Source organism: Paroedura picta, chromosome 9, assembly GCF_049243985.1.
Source record: "Paroedura picta isolate Pp20150507F chromosome 9, Ppicta_v3.0, whole genome shotgun sequence".
Lineage (NCBI taxonomy): Eukaryota > Metazoa > Chordata > Lepidosauria > Squamata > Gekkonidae > Paroedura > Paroedura picta.
Genome location: NC_135377.1, coordinates 564,782 through 577,062, shown reverse-complemented (window position 1 = coordinate 577,062; position 12,281 = coordinate 564,782). Strand labels below are relative to the sequence as shown.

General features: G+C 60.2%; 1 protein-coding gene across 1 annotated transcript in view; it reads left to right on the top strand.

The window, feature by feature from the left end:
* The first annotated feature begins 3,195 nt into the window (after positions 1–3,195).
* Positions 3,196–12,281, top strand: part of LOC143844965 (plectin-like) — a 148,113-nt gene continuing 139,027 nt past the window's right edge. The window contains 3 exon segments of the mRNA XM_077352856.1: positions 3,196–3,358; positions 4,009–4,043; positions 4,585–4,662. Of these exon segments, the coding sequence (XP_077208971.1) occupies positions 3,211–3,358; positions 4,009–4,043; positions 4,585–4,662 (261 nt within the window). The 5' untranslated portion in view covers positions 3,196–3,210.

The following is a 12,281-nucleotide window of genomic DNA, read 5'->3' as shown; positions in this document are numbered from 1 at the left end:
GCCCTCTCCTCTGCTGCTAGCAGGAACATTTCCCTGCCCTCCTCCAAGTGATCTGTTACTACAGCCCAAGAGTGCCCTTGCCTTTTTTACTGCCTCCTCCTGCTGTCCGCTCATATTTAGCTTACAGGCCACAAGGACCCCAAGATGTCACTCGTGTCCACTGCCACCCAGAAGTGTCTCTCCTATCAATATGTGTGATTCTTAGTTTTGTGCCCCAATGGAGAAATCTTATTTATTTTTCAATGTATTACCTGACACTCCCAGTTATTCACTGGCTCATGGTGGGTCACAATGCTTAAAAACACCACAATAAATTACAACCCCCCCTCCTTTGAAACCCCAGTGGCATTCGATATAGCCGTGCACCTCGTCACCTCTACTCCTCTTCCCCCCAATTTGATGTCATCTGGAAGTTCAATGAGTCCCTCCACTCCCTCATGTAGATTATTACTAGCATGTCCCAGATCCAGTACTGAGCCCTGTGGCCCCCCCACTGCTCACCTCCCTCCACTCTGGTCAAATACCACTGACAACCATTCTTTGGGTGTGGCTTTCTAGCCAGTTCCCTATCTCCCTAACCGTCCGAAAACCCAGCCTGCAGCCCTCCGGTTTACCCATCAGAACATCCTGGGGAACCTTGTCAAAAGCCTGACTGAAATCCAGGTAAGCAACGTCCACTGAGTTTCCACGATCTCATAAGCCCACCACTCAGTCAAAGAAAGAAACCGGGTTGGTCTGGCAGGACCTGTTGGAGAGAAATCCGTGCTGATTTCTCTGCATCAACAAATGGTCCTTCCAACGTTTCCAGACCACCCCCTTTAAAATCTGCTCCATTATCTTCCCTGCAACTGAGATCTGTAGTTTCCTGGGTCAACGTCTCTTTTTGAAGACATTTGCCCTCCTCCATTATTTTGGCACATCTCTAGTCCTCCAAGGGGTGATAAAGGTGGTGGACAAGGGCTCTGCAAGCTTGCCAGAAAGTTCTTTGAGCACTCTCAGCTGCACACCATCCAGTTCAGGGGATCTGAACTCGTCCAACGCAGCCAGAAGGACAACCTCTTGATAACTGTTCCATCCATGTCAACCTGCCACCTAGACACTATACCTTGCCTCCTACCATCCCTTGATGTGTCCATATTCTTCCGGGGAAAACAGGCAAAAAAGGTATTGATTCTTTCTTTCTCTCTGTCTTCTGTCAGAGTCTCTCCACCTTCTCCCAGCAGTAGGCCTACTGCCTCGTTTACCTCACGTTTACTCCTCCCATATCTGAAGAAGCTTTTCTTGTTGTAGTGAGATAGAATCACAGAATCACAGAATCAAAGAGTTGGAAGGGGCCATACAGGCCATCTAGTCGAACCCCCTGCTCAAGGCAGGATCAGCCCAAAGCATCCTAAGGCATGCTCCGATGAATAGACACCTTTTAATGTATTGGGGATTTTATGGGTTGGGTTGTTTTATTCTTTTATTGTAAACCGCCGCGAGTCTTTAAGAGCAGCGGTATTATAAATTAAAATATAAATAAACAAACAAATAAGATTCCAAAATTTCCCATCCTGGAGATTATTCTGGGAGCCTTTTTAGGATGAACTCTTCCAAGCCAGCCTCCCTGGTGTCCTTTGGAGGTCTCCCATCCAACAACTAGCCATGGTCAACCCTGCTTAGCAAGATCTCTGAGGAGATCTTGCCCAGGCAGATCCTCCCAAGCAGCTCCCAAACGCCTCTCCCTCCCTCTTCCCACGACAGGCATCCTGTAAGTTGGGTGCGGCTGAGAGATGCATCTGACTACAAACTTCCTTGGACCCCCATCTCAAAAGTTATTCAGGAAGGACAAGTTCACCCCCGCCCCAGGGTCCCCACCTCCTTCATCCCAAATGCCAGCTCTTGCTTGTTGGTCAGTATTTGAGTTGAGTCTGGCCAAGCCTCGCGTAGGTTCTTCCACCATTTGATCAATCTAATGGTCAGCCAGGCAGGTCAGAAAGGATGCTGACTCTGGGTGCTTAGCAGAGTTTCTTTCCCAGCACACATCAGGGAAACTGGAGCCTCCCAAAATTACAAGGAACGGAATCCATAGCCCACCTGCCGGCACCAACAACGCAGCCAGCGGTTCATCGCCATGGTCTTCGGCTCCCGACTCGTCCCTCTTCCCTGACAGGCGGGATCGGAGAGGAAACCGCTTGTGCTCCCATGCGTTTCAGCGGCCTCCCAAGAACGTCCTAGTCAGCCTTCATATGTGCCCCTGTGTTCCTGGCCACGAATGGAGCATCACAAACGGGTTGATTGGTTTCTGTGTCCGATGCATGATACCTTTAATCTTTGCCCCTGGCAAGCAACATACCTCTCAGACTAGGCGGTCAGCTTGGTGTGGTAGTTAAGAGTGGCAGTTTCTCATCTTGCGAGCCTGGGTTGATTTCCACCCAGCTGGGTGACTTTGAGCTAGTCACAGTCCTGTTAGAAACTGTTCTCACAGAGCAGTCCTGTCAGGCCACTCACAGGGCGATTGTTGTGGGGAGGGAAGGGGAAGGCAAGCGGAAGCTGCTTTGAGACTCCGTTGGGTAGAGAAAATTGGGGTTGAAAAAGCTACTCTTCTAGCCATGTGAGGTTCCCTGCCCCTCAGCAGAGAGTCACGGATGACCAACACATTCCTTTTTCCTGGAATGGCATTTCCTCCTGTCCCCATGCCCTCTTCACTCCATCTTTGATTTTCTTTTGGTTCCTCCTCTGCCCTTTCTGCTGCTCCCCTGCCTAGGGCCGTGGGGCTTTTATCCCCCCCACCCCCCCCACTGTTGCTGAGGCTGGAGGTCCTCTCTCTTCCTTTGGGGGGGGGGCTTCCCTGTGCATTCTGGCTGGCAGCTGTCCTGGGGCTCAGCCCCCCCCTTTGCAAGTTCCCCTGAGAGGCAGGCAAAGAAGACTTTCCTGTACTGGGGGGGGGGGAGAGGAAGCGGCTGCAGCAGGGAGCATGGGGGGGGCACCCATGGACTCCTCTTGGCCCTGCATCCTGTTCCCGCCAAGAAGGAAGGCAGACTGGCTGACTCACAGGGAGTGGCCTGGCCGTGGGCCGTGCACATCTGGAGCCCATCTGGGGGAGCAGACAGGCCGGGGAGGGTTAACAGGGCCGGCCGGCACTCCCTCCCTCCCTCCCTCCCTCCCTCCCTCCTGGCTGGTTCGGCCTGGTGTGGTGTGGCGTGGCGTGGCACGACCTGCGGGCCAAGCATGGCCTTGCTGAGCCCCGGGGCCCTGAGCGACCCAGCCTGGCTGCGCGTGGCGTGGGTGGCCGGCCTCGTGCTCTGCTCCCTGGCCATCTGGGCCTTCTTTCTGCTGTGCTCCCTGCGAGGGCGGGCACCGCCAAGCTTCTGGGCAGGTAGGTGCTAAGCACCACTTCCCCTGGCAGCCCGGCCAGGCAGGGCCCAGGAGAGTGGCTCAGGGAGAGCTCTGGGCAGCCTCCGGGGTCCTCTCGGCTCCTTTGGGCCCTTCGCTGCTTGGCTGCTGCTTGGCTGGCTGACGGAAACCTCCAGGAGCCCACCAGCTTTTTTGGCCACCTGTCCCTCTCTTCTCCCCCTCCCCCGGCTGCCAGTTGAGCCCAGCCTCCCCACAGCTTCCTCTTCCTGCCCCCTGTGCCTGATGCATCTGCACAGCTGCCCGTGCCCTGCACCCTGACTCCTGGCCCTCCCCTTGGGTGCCCTCCCCATAAGAATGTCACAGCCCTGCAGAGGGGACCTGCCCATGGCCCCAGGGAGAGAGCCCTCTTCCTTTTGCAGCCTGCCAGGCCTTGCGCCAGCCTCCCCCTGACCCAAAGGCTCCTGTTCCACAGCGATGGGGGTCACTGCAGGGGGGCTGTGGGCCATGGGGATGACCTTAGCCTTGCGCTTCAAGAAGGGCCCCCCCTGGTGCTACTCATGCCCCCCCCCCACGCTGACAATGCCGTGCCGCCTGCCCAGGGTGCCAGAGGGGCCTGCTTCTTCCCAGCAAGCATGCGCCTGGCCCTGATCCTGCCTCTCCTGTTCCTTCCAGGTCAGCAACTGGGAGAAGCCAGAGCCCCCGCAGAGGTAAGAGGAGCATCTCCCCCCCCCGCCCCCCGCCCCCTTCTTCCTTACCGCTCCTTGTCTGGTCTGTGTGTGCCGCCTGTCTGTCTGTGCGTCCATGTGTCCGTGCGTCCAGGGGGGCGGTTTTTGCCTCTGCCCCTGCCAGCCTCATGGCCCTCTTCCCCAAAGGCTGCCCCTGAGGCCATTTGCAGGGGGCTGTGATGTGTGTGGGGGCCAGCCTGGTGCCCTCGAAAGCACCAGGGCCTGCCTCTGCCCTTGCCCCCCACAGTCTGGCCTTCCCAGGCCGCCGTTCAGCAAAGGCTTTCCGCTAGGCCAGTGTTGGGGGTGTCCCTCTCTCCCCAGGGGACAGCTGCAGGGGGACAGGCTGCTCTCTCGGGGAGCAGGAAATGCTGTGCTGCCAGCTGCCCTAAGCCCCGCCAGCCCCTGGTGCAGCAAGGAGGATGAGGGGGGGGGGTGTCCTGGGGCCTTCCCGGGGCCTTCCCAGCCTGCACTGGGCCCAAGGGCCACTTGCTGACTGCCGGCCTGTCATGTTTTGCCTCCCCAGAAGCGGCGGAAGAAGACCTCCAAAGGGAAGGCAGCCCCTGGCCGGAAGCAGCAGGCCCTCCAGGCAGTGATGCGCCAGGTAGGGAGGTCAGGGAGGGAGGTCACCTGTGCCTACCATGGATCCAGCCCCCTTCTGCATCCCTTGCCCACCCCCCCCCCGTTCTGGCTGGTTGCCAACTCCAGGGGCCCTCTGGGTAACACCTGACTAAACTGCAGGGGCTCCTAGCTGTCCCTTCCACACCTAGGTGGTCTCCCACAGCCCAGCTCCTGAGCACAGGGGGGGGGAATCTTTATTATTATTATTATTATTATTATTATTGGATTTATTGGATTATTATTATTATTGGATTTAGAGGCTCACCAGGCCTCTGGCTTCCCTTGCTTGGGGGTGCGCCTGCTGGGTGCCCAGTGATTGCTCTGGTGCATTGGGGCATGACAGTGACTTGTCCTGCCTCCAGGGAGGTGGGGAGAGAAAGCGGCTGTCTTCCCCCAGGCCATTTCTCCGCTCTGGTTGCTGACTGGGCCATCCTCTGGCGGGAGGCTGAGGTTCCTGCTGTCCCGTTGGGAGTCTCCGGATTGTTCACCGTGAGCCTGGCTGCCTCCCCTCCCTGCTGCTCAGACCCTCGAAAAAAGATCCCACGAAGGGAAGGCAAAGCCAAGAAGAGACAGGCAGCGACAGCAGCAGTGGCCCTGCTGGGCCCCAAGCCCTGGGGGACAAAGTCCTGGTGGGAGGGGGCTCCAGCTGACCCCCGGCATCCTTCCAGGTTGGCAGAGGAGCAGGATGACCAGTCTCTTGGGGGGAGTGGGCCATGGAGGGGGGCGCAGGGGTTCCAGGTCTCTGTGGAATGAGCCACCCTGCAGGACTATGAAGCACAGGACAGTCCGCGGAGGGGTGGGGCTAGTCTCCAGTTAGTCACACACAGCTTGGGGGAGTTGGGCGTGTTCAACGGGTGCGGTGGGGGAGGGGAGGGCATGGGCTGCAGGGACTGGGGCTGCTGCCCCGTTGGCCAGCCCTGCCGCCCGCTGTGGCCCTCTCCAAGGCCAAGGGCCGCCTTCTGGAAGGGGGTCTGCTCCTGGCCAGCTTCCTGGGAGAGCGCTCTCTCAGGCGGCAGGGCTTCCCGGGTGGCTTGCCCGCTCTCCCGCGCCCAGCTGCGCCAGCGTTGCTGCGCCAGCTTTGCTGAGACGTTGGGCCCCTCCCCGCCTGGGCTGGTGGCCACGGAGGGCTGTGGCTTGTGGCCTGGGAACGCAGCCTCCTGCAGGCGGTTTGTGGCGCCCGTCTGTCGCCTCTGGGCAGGGGAAGGCAGGCGTATTTTCTGCATGGGAAGCAGGGGAGGGACCGTCCCAGTTAATGAGTCCATGATTGCTGAACAGGAGCAGGGCTGCTGGGGGTGTGGGTGTGGGTGTGTGTGGGTGTTGTATGGGCCACCTTTGCAGTTTTCCTGACTCTTTCCCCCCCTTCCCCCTCCTGCTTCTGTTTGTCCTGCCAGTCAAACTGTAGAGATGTCTTCTGTGTATTGGAGCCCTTAATGATCGGGGGGGGGGGGGGGTTTACACTGACCAAATGGCACAACGGAGGCCAAATGTTACCCGCTCCCTCCCCACCACCAGCTCGCTCTAAGGAGAGATTCAAAGGAGGAGCCGTGTTGGTCTGAAGTAGCACAATAAAATCAGAGTCCAGGAGCACCTTTAAGACCAACGAAGTTTTATTCAAGGAGAACTTTAAGGAGAACTGCGAGGAGAGGGGAGAGCCGCTTGGCTTGGGGGTCCCCCACAACATTGCCCTGCCATGGCCTCCTGGCCCGGGAAGTTCAGCCCTCCTGCCTCTCTCAGCCCTGCGGAGGGAGAGGCCCCCCGGGAGCCCCGATCGGGTTCTGCTCATCAGCAGCCCCGGAGGCTGGAGGGCGCTCTGGACTTGCTAGCCGCAGGGAGAACACCAGACCTGCGGGGACTCCTTCCGGCTGCCCTGAGGGCGGCCGGGCCACCCTGGTTGTGCGGGGGACAGTCCGGGGCACCCTGGGGCAGGCGGGAGGAGGCAGACCTGGTCCTCCCCAGGTGCTGAAAGGCACGGAGGGCCATCGGCAGCACCCAGAGGTGACCCCGGAAGCCACTGGAGCACTTCCCAAAGGGACACCATGAGGTCCCTGCAGCTGCTTCCGGACAACGTTCTGCCGCTGTGTTTTGGAGGCCTTCTAGTCCTCAAGGACAGCCCCGCGTGAAGCTGGTGGCAGCAATTCAACCACGAGGCTACGGAAGCTCTGGCCAATGGAGCCTCCTGAAGATTGGGGGCAGCCTTGTGGGTTGGCAGCAGAACTGCTGGATGAGTGAGCGGCCAGGGGCGAGGGAGAGGAGGTGCTGGGTGTGCGTGCCCCTGGTCCGCTTTCCCAAGGGGCAGAGCTGGCGCAGGGAGCTGGACGCTCAGAAGCTGCTCCTGGATTCCCTTGGGGGGCCTAGGCAAGGGACTGCCCTGGTGGTGCCCCCGGGGCCCCTCCCGCCTGCCTTTCTCCACCAAGACGCTGGGAGAGTGTGGGGAGCTGGGGAAGGGGCCCGGCCCCTTGACTTCTGGGGAAAGGGAAGTGGGGTGGACGGAAGAAGTCTTTGGTTGGGGGAGGGGCCCTGTGGCCCCAGGGGCTGGCCAGGGACCAGTGGGCAGGCTGCGCAGAAAGGGGGTGACGGGCATTGGCTTCTGGGAATTGCTGCGTCCTTTGAGCATCCTTTGGCAGGGAGTCCCACAGGTCATAGCCTCCCTAGACCTTCCCTGTGGGGCCCCTGCTGCTGAAGAGAACTGCCAAGGATTCCCCCCCCCCCGGCTGTGCTGCCCTCTTGCCCCTGAGGCCCAGGGGGCTGCTTCAGCCTCTGGTCTGGTCTGCCACAGAGCCTCTGAGGGGCCCTGTGTGGTTGGAGTCGCAGCCGGCTGGCCGGCCTTCCTGAGCGTGGGTCTGCTCCAGGCCATGGGGCGCAGCAGCTGGACAGCCGGCCCTTGTTCTCTCGGCCAGACCCCCTCCCCCCTCCCCCACTCTTTTCCTGAGGCCTGACCTTTGCCATTTCAGCTCTGGGGGGAGTGACCTTCATTGCTGCCGCCCATGGGGGAGGGGGGGCACCGCAGGATGCAACCGCACTCAGCTGGCCTCCGTGCCCCTCCACCCCACGGATCCTGGGCAAGGAAGCCTGTAGGTACATGGGGGGGGTGCAGCCCTTGCTTGCCAGCCTGCATGTCCTGCCTGGTGGGGGCCGGCCGGCCGTGGGACCAGCAGCCTGGCATGGAAACAGTTCCTTGCCTTGGAAGCGGCCTTCTCCCGGGGGGGGGGAGGGGGCTGGTTGTTTTCTGGCCTCCCTGCTGGCTTCAAGATGCCGCCACCCAGTCAGGGCACAGCCGTGGATCAGGGCAGGGGGGCAGCCCAGCTTTGAGAGCAGGCTGGTGGGGTGCCCTAAAACACCCCAAACTAGCCTTGGAAGCCCCAGTTAAGCTGGGCCTGACCCTTATGTGTGCAGGATCTTCCTGCAGGCAGGTCTCTGGCTGGGGCAGGCTGTGCCTGGGTGGGAGGAGGCCCTCCAGGGCCTCGATCCTGCACGTTGCCCCTGCCTGGTGAATAACCAGCTGCACCTGCCACTCCCCAGGTTGAACCGTGTGGTTGCCAACACTCGACCCGTCTGGGCACCTGTGCTTTGGGCAGTGGCAAGCCAAGAGGGTGGTCTTTCCGTGGCATCATTGTGTGAGGAAGGGTACACCTGTTGAATATCTGGCTGTACCACAGGGGCTGTGCCGCTTTGTGGTGTGGCTGCTGAAGGCTGCCAAAGAGAGCCAGCTGGATCCCTCCCCCCATCTGGGCCACTCTTACCCCATTCCTGTGTGTCCCTGAGGGGGTTATCGTCCCCTCCTCTCCCCCAGGCCTGCGCTGTGGCCTGGATTCCCAGAGGAGGCATCTCCACAGGGCCTTTGTGGCTGGACGGCAGAGCCCCCCCCCGCCCCCGTTCTTGCAATGGGGATGGGGAACGGGGGCTCGGGGAGCTGGTTCTGAGGCCCCCCAGCAGATATGGAAGTAGGTTGTCCTTTGCTGTGGCTCCTTTGTCCAGCCGCCCAACCTGGCCTGAGTGCATCAGATGGCTGTTGGGCTCAGAGGGGTGGGGAGTCCCAGGCCCTGCGGCTGGTGGCCTCCAGGCTGCTCAGCCGCACATACCTTGCTTTGGTTGTCCTACTGTCTCAAGGGTCAGCAGGAAGGCACCTCTTCCAGGGAAGGGCAGGTTCTGATGGATAAGTTGAAGGACTGCAATCTGGATTTTCAGATAGTTAAGTGGATAGGGACTTGGTTAGAGAAACGCACTCAAAGAGTTGTTGTCAATGGTGTTTCATCAGACTGGAGGGAGGTGAGTAGCGGAGTACCTCAGGGCTCGGTGCTCGGCCCGGTACTTTTTAACATATTTATTAATGATCTAGATGAGGGGGTGGAGGGACTACTCATCAAGTTTGCAGATGACACCAAATTGGGAGGACTGGCAAATACTCCGGAAGATAGAGACAGAGTTCAACGAGATCTGAACACAATGGAAAAATGGGCAAATGAGAACAAGATGCAATTTAATAAAGATAAGTGGAAAGTTCTGCATCTGGGTCAGAAAAATGAAAAGCATGCCTACTGGATGGGGGATACGCTTCTAGGTAACACTGTGTGTGAATGAGACCTTGGGGTACTTGTGGATTGTAAACTAAACATGAGCAGGCAGTGTGATGCAGCAGTAAAAAAGGCAAATGCCATTTTGTACTGTATCAACAGGGGCATCACATCAAAACCACAAGATGTCATAGTCCCATTGTATACGGCGCTGGTCAGACCACACCTGGAGTACTGTGTGCAGTTCTGGAGGCCTCATTTCAAGAAGGATGTGGATAAAATTGAAAGGGTACAGAGGAGAGTGATGAGGATGATCTGGGGCCAAGGGACCAAGCCCTATGAAGATAGGTTGAGGGACTTGGGAATGTTCAGCCTGGAGAAAAGGAGGTTGAGAGGGGACATGATAGTCCTCTTTTTGAAAGCTTGTCACTTGGAAGAGGGCAGGATGCTGTTTCTGTTGGCTGCAGAGGAGAGGACGCGCAGTAATGGTTTTAAACTTCAAGTACAACGATATAGGCTAGATATCAGGAAAACAATTTCACATTCAGAGTAGTTCAGCAGTGGAATAGGCTGCCTAAGGAGGTGATGAGCTCCCCCTCACTGGCAGTCTTCAAGCAAAGGTTGGATACACACTTTTCTTGGATGCTTAAGGATGCTTAGGGCTGATCCTGCACTGAGCAGGGGGTTGGACTAGATGGCCTGTGTGGCCCCTTCCAACTGTGATTCTGTGATTCTGTCACGGGGCATGGGGGGTGCACCTGAAGTCTCCTTCCATGGGGCCTTCTGTCCTTTTGTCTGCTCTTGAGGGCGGGTGGGGGGCTGTGCCCGGGGGCCAGGAAGCAGTGGTGTGCCGGGCCCCTTGGGCATGGGAGGGCAAGGGCTCCCCAGGTTCCCCACCCTTGGGGCGCAGTGTGAGCTTAGCTGGCTCCCCGTGCTAGCTGGCCAAGAGTTCTCCCGGGGGGCATTGTGGCCTCTTGCAGAGGCAGGGGCTGCCTTGCCTGGGCTTTCCCACCCGCCCGGGTGCCCTCTCTGCTTGGCACAGACACAGTTAAGGGCCTCCGGCTGCCCAGGCTGGGACGGGGCGGGGGGGGGCCTCCATTGTGCACCCTGAATGGGGCTCTCTTGTGAGCAGACTGCGCCCTGGTTAATAATGCATACGGCTGTGGTGCTGCTCAGGGCTGGGCGGGTGGGGAGGCGAGATAGACACCACTGCACGCATGTACACACACACACACACACACACACACACCCCAACCAGCGCTCACACACACACACCCTGCTAGAGCCGCAGCGCTTGGAGGAGGAGGAGCAGTAGGAGGAGGAGGAGGAGCTGTGGCTGCAAAAAAGCCACTGGGTGTTGCTAACCGAGGCAGCCTGAGTCCCATGGCTGCTGCCTGGAGCTCAGTGACGTCTGCCAAGTGCTGAGCCCCCGGCAGAGTTGCCCCACACTGCCCGCACTGCCTGCCCGGCGCCTGCTGCTCCATGCCCTGCCAGGGCTTCCTGCCATGCTGCCTGGCGAAGGGCAGAGCAGCTTCGTGGACCCAACCGCCAGGACTGGGTGAGTGGCCCTCCCCCAGGCTGTGCCAGGGTGCCACGGATGTTGGGGGCCGTAGGGGGAAGGCGGCTGCTGATGCCCCACCGTTGCCTGCAGGGTTGCCGCGGGGCAGGGCCCAGTGGATGAGCAACCGGAGGAGAGAGCAGCGTGTGGGCCTTCTGCAGATGGGCACCGCAGGGCCGGAGTGGGGGGGAGGGCGGGCGGGCAGGGGGGCTGCTGGTCGGCTCTGTTCCAGGCCTCGTGGGGGCAGGGGAGGGGCAGGGACTGGCTAGTCTGGCCGGGCAGAGGCTGCAGCCGGTTGAGCCGGTTCTGGTGGCCGTGGCTTGTCCAGCCAGTCCGGCTGAGAGCTCTGGGCATCCTCCCCAGGGACATCGGGGTGAGCAGGGCCAGGGGTGAGAAGACCCCCATCGAGGGGAGGCAGACAGCTTGCATGGTCAGGGGGGGGGGCAGATCTTTGGCAGAAGGTGGGGCTCTTCTGCTTCCCCTCCCTCCACCGTTGGCGTATCCATGGCAACCTAGAGGTGCTCCAGAGCAGGCAGAAAGGAGCTGTCAGATCAGTGACACCCCCCCACACACACACGCAATTTGTCACCTGATGAATGCATGAAGGCCTTGGGGGTGGGGGGTACATCGGACGGAGGCAGAGGTGGGGTGGGGTGGGGGCAGCTGTGCGGGAAGCAAAGGAGCGAGCCATGTGTGCCCAGGGCCCAGGAATCAGCTTTCCAGAGTGCCCAGGTGGCAGACTCCTGTCCCGAGTTGGCCCAGGGGCCCCAGCGTGTGCCCAGGGCTGCCCTCCTGGCGGGGGGCTGTGCTCCCAGAAGGTCTCCCGGAGGAGGGTGGGCCAGCCCTTGGTCTGCTGATGCCGTTGGGTGCCAGGGCCTCTGCCTGTCTGGGCCCTAGCCCGGGGGGTGCGTGGAGCTCTTGGCATTGCCCCATGTGGGGGAGTCCTCTGGGCCCCTCCGAAGACCCCCTTGCCACTCCCAGGCACAGGAGCCTGTGCCCAAGGCCTGCTGTCTGTGGGAGGTCTGGGCAGCAGGGCCTGGGCAAAGACCCTTTTGGCCTGTGCGGTGGGACCAAGGGCCCTTTTTCCAAGGCCAGGGAAGAGGGCGGTGGGAGGGGTGTCCTTTGTTCACCTGGAGTCCGCATGGCCCCGCAACAGCTGCTTTGGGAGCAACTGCAAAGTAGGAATGGCGGGGGGGGGGAGCAGCCTGCTGTGGGGGCAGCAGGGGCCTTATAGCCCTCCCCAAGGCATGCAGTGCTGCAGTGTGTGTGTGTGTGTGTGTGTGTGTGGGGGGGGGGTGCTATTCTGGTCCCTGAGCTGATGGTGCAGCAGGCAACCCACTGCCTGGCGGGTGGGTGGGTGGGCGGAGGGGCTTCCTAGCAGCTGGGGCACCCAGTCGGCCGGTGGGTGTTGCCCAGTTCCCTTCAGAGGGGGTCCAGTGCTGAGACGGCCTGTGGTGCCAGGTTTTGCAAGAAGGCCGGGTGGGCTTGTGGGCTGCCACAGGTGTGCCAGTATGCCTTCCTCCTGGGGCCCGT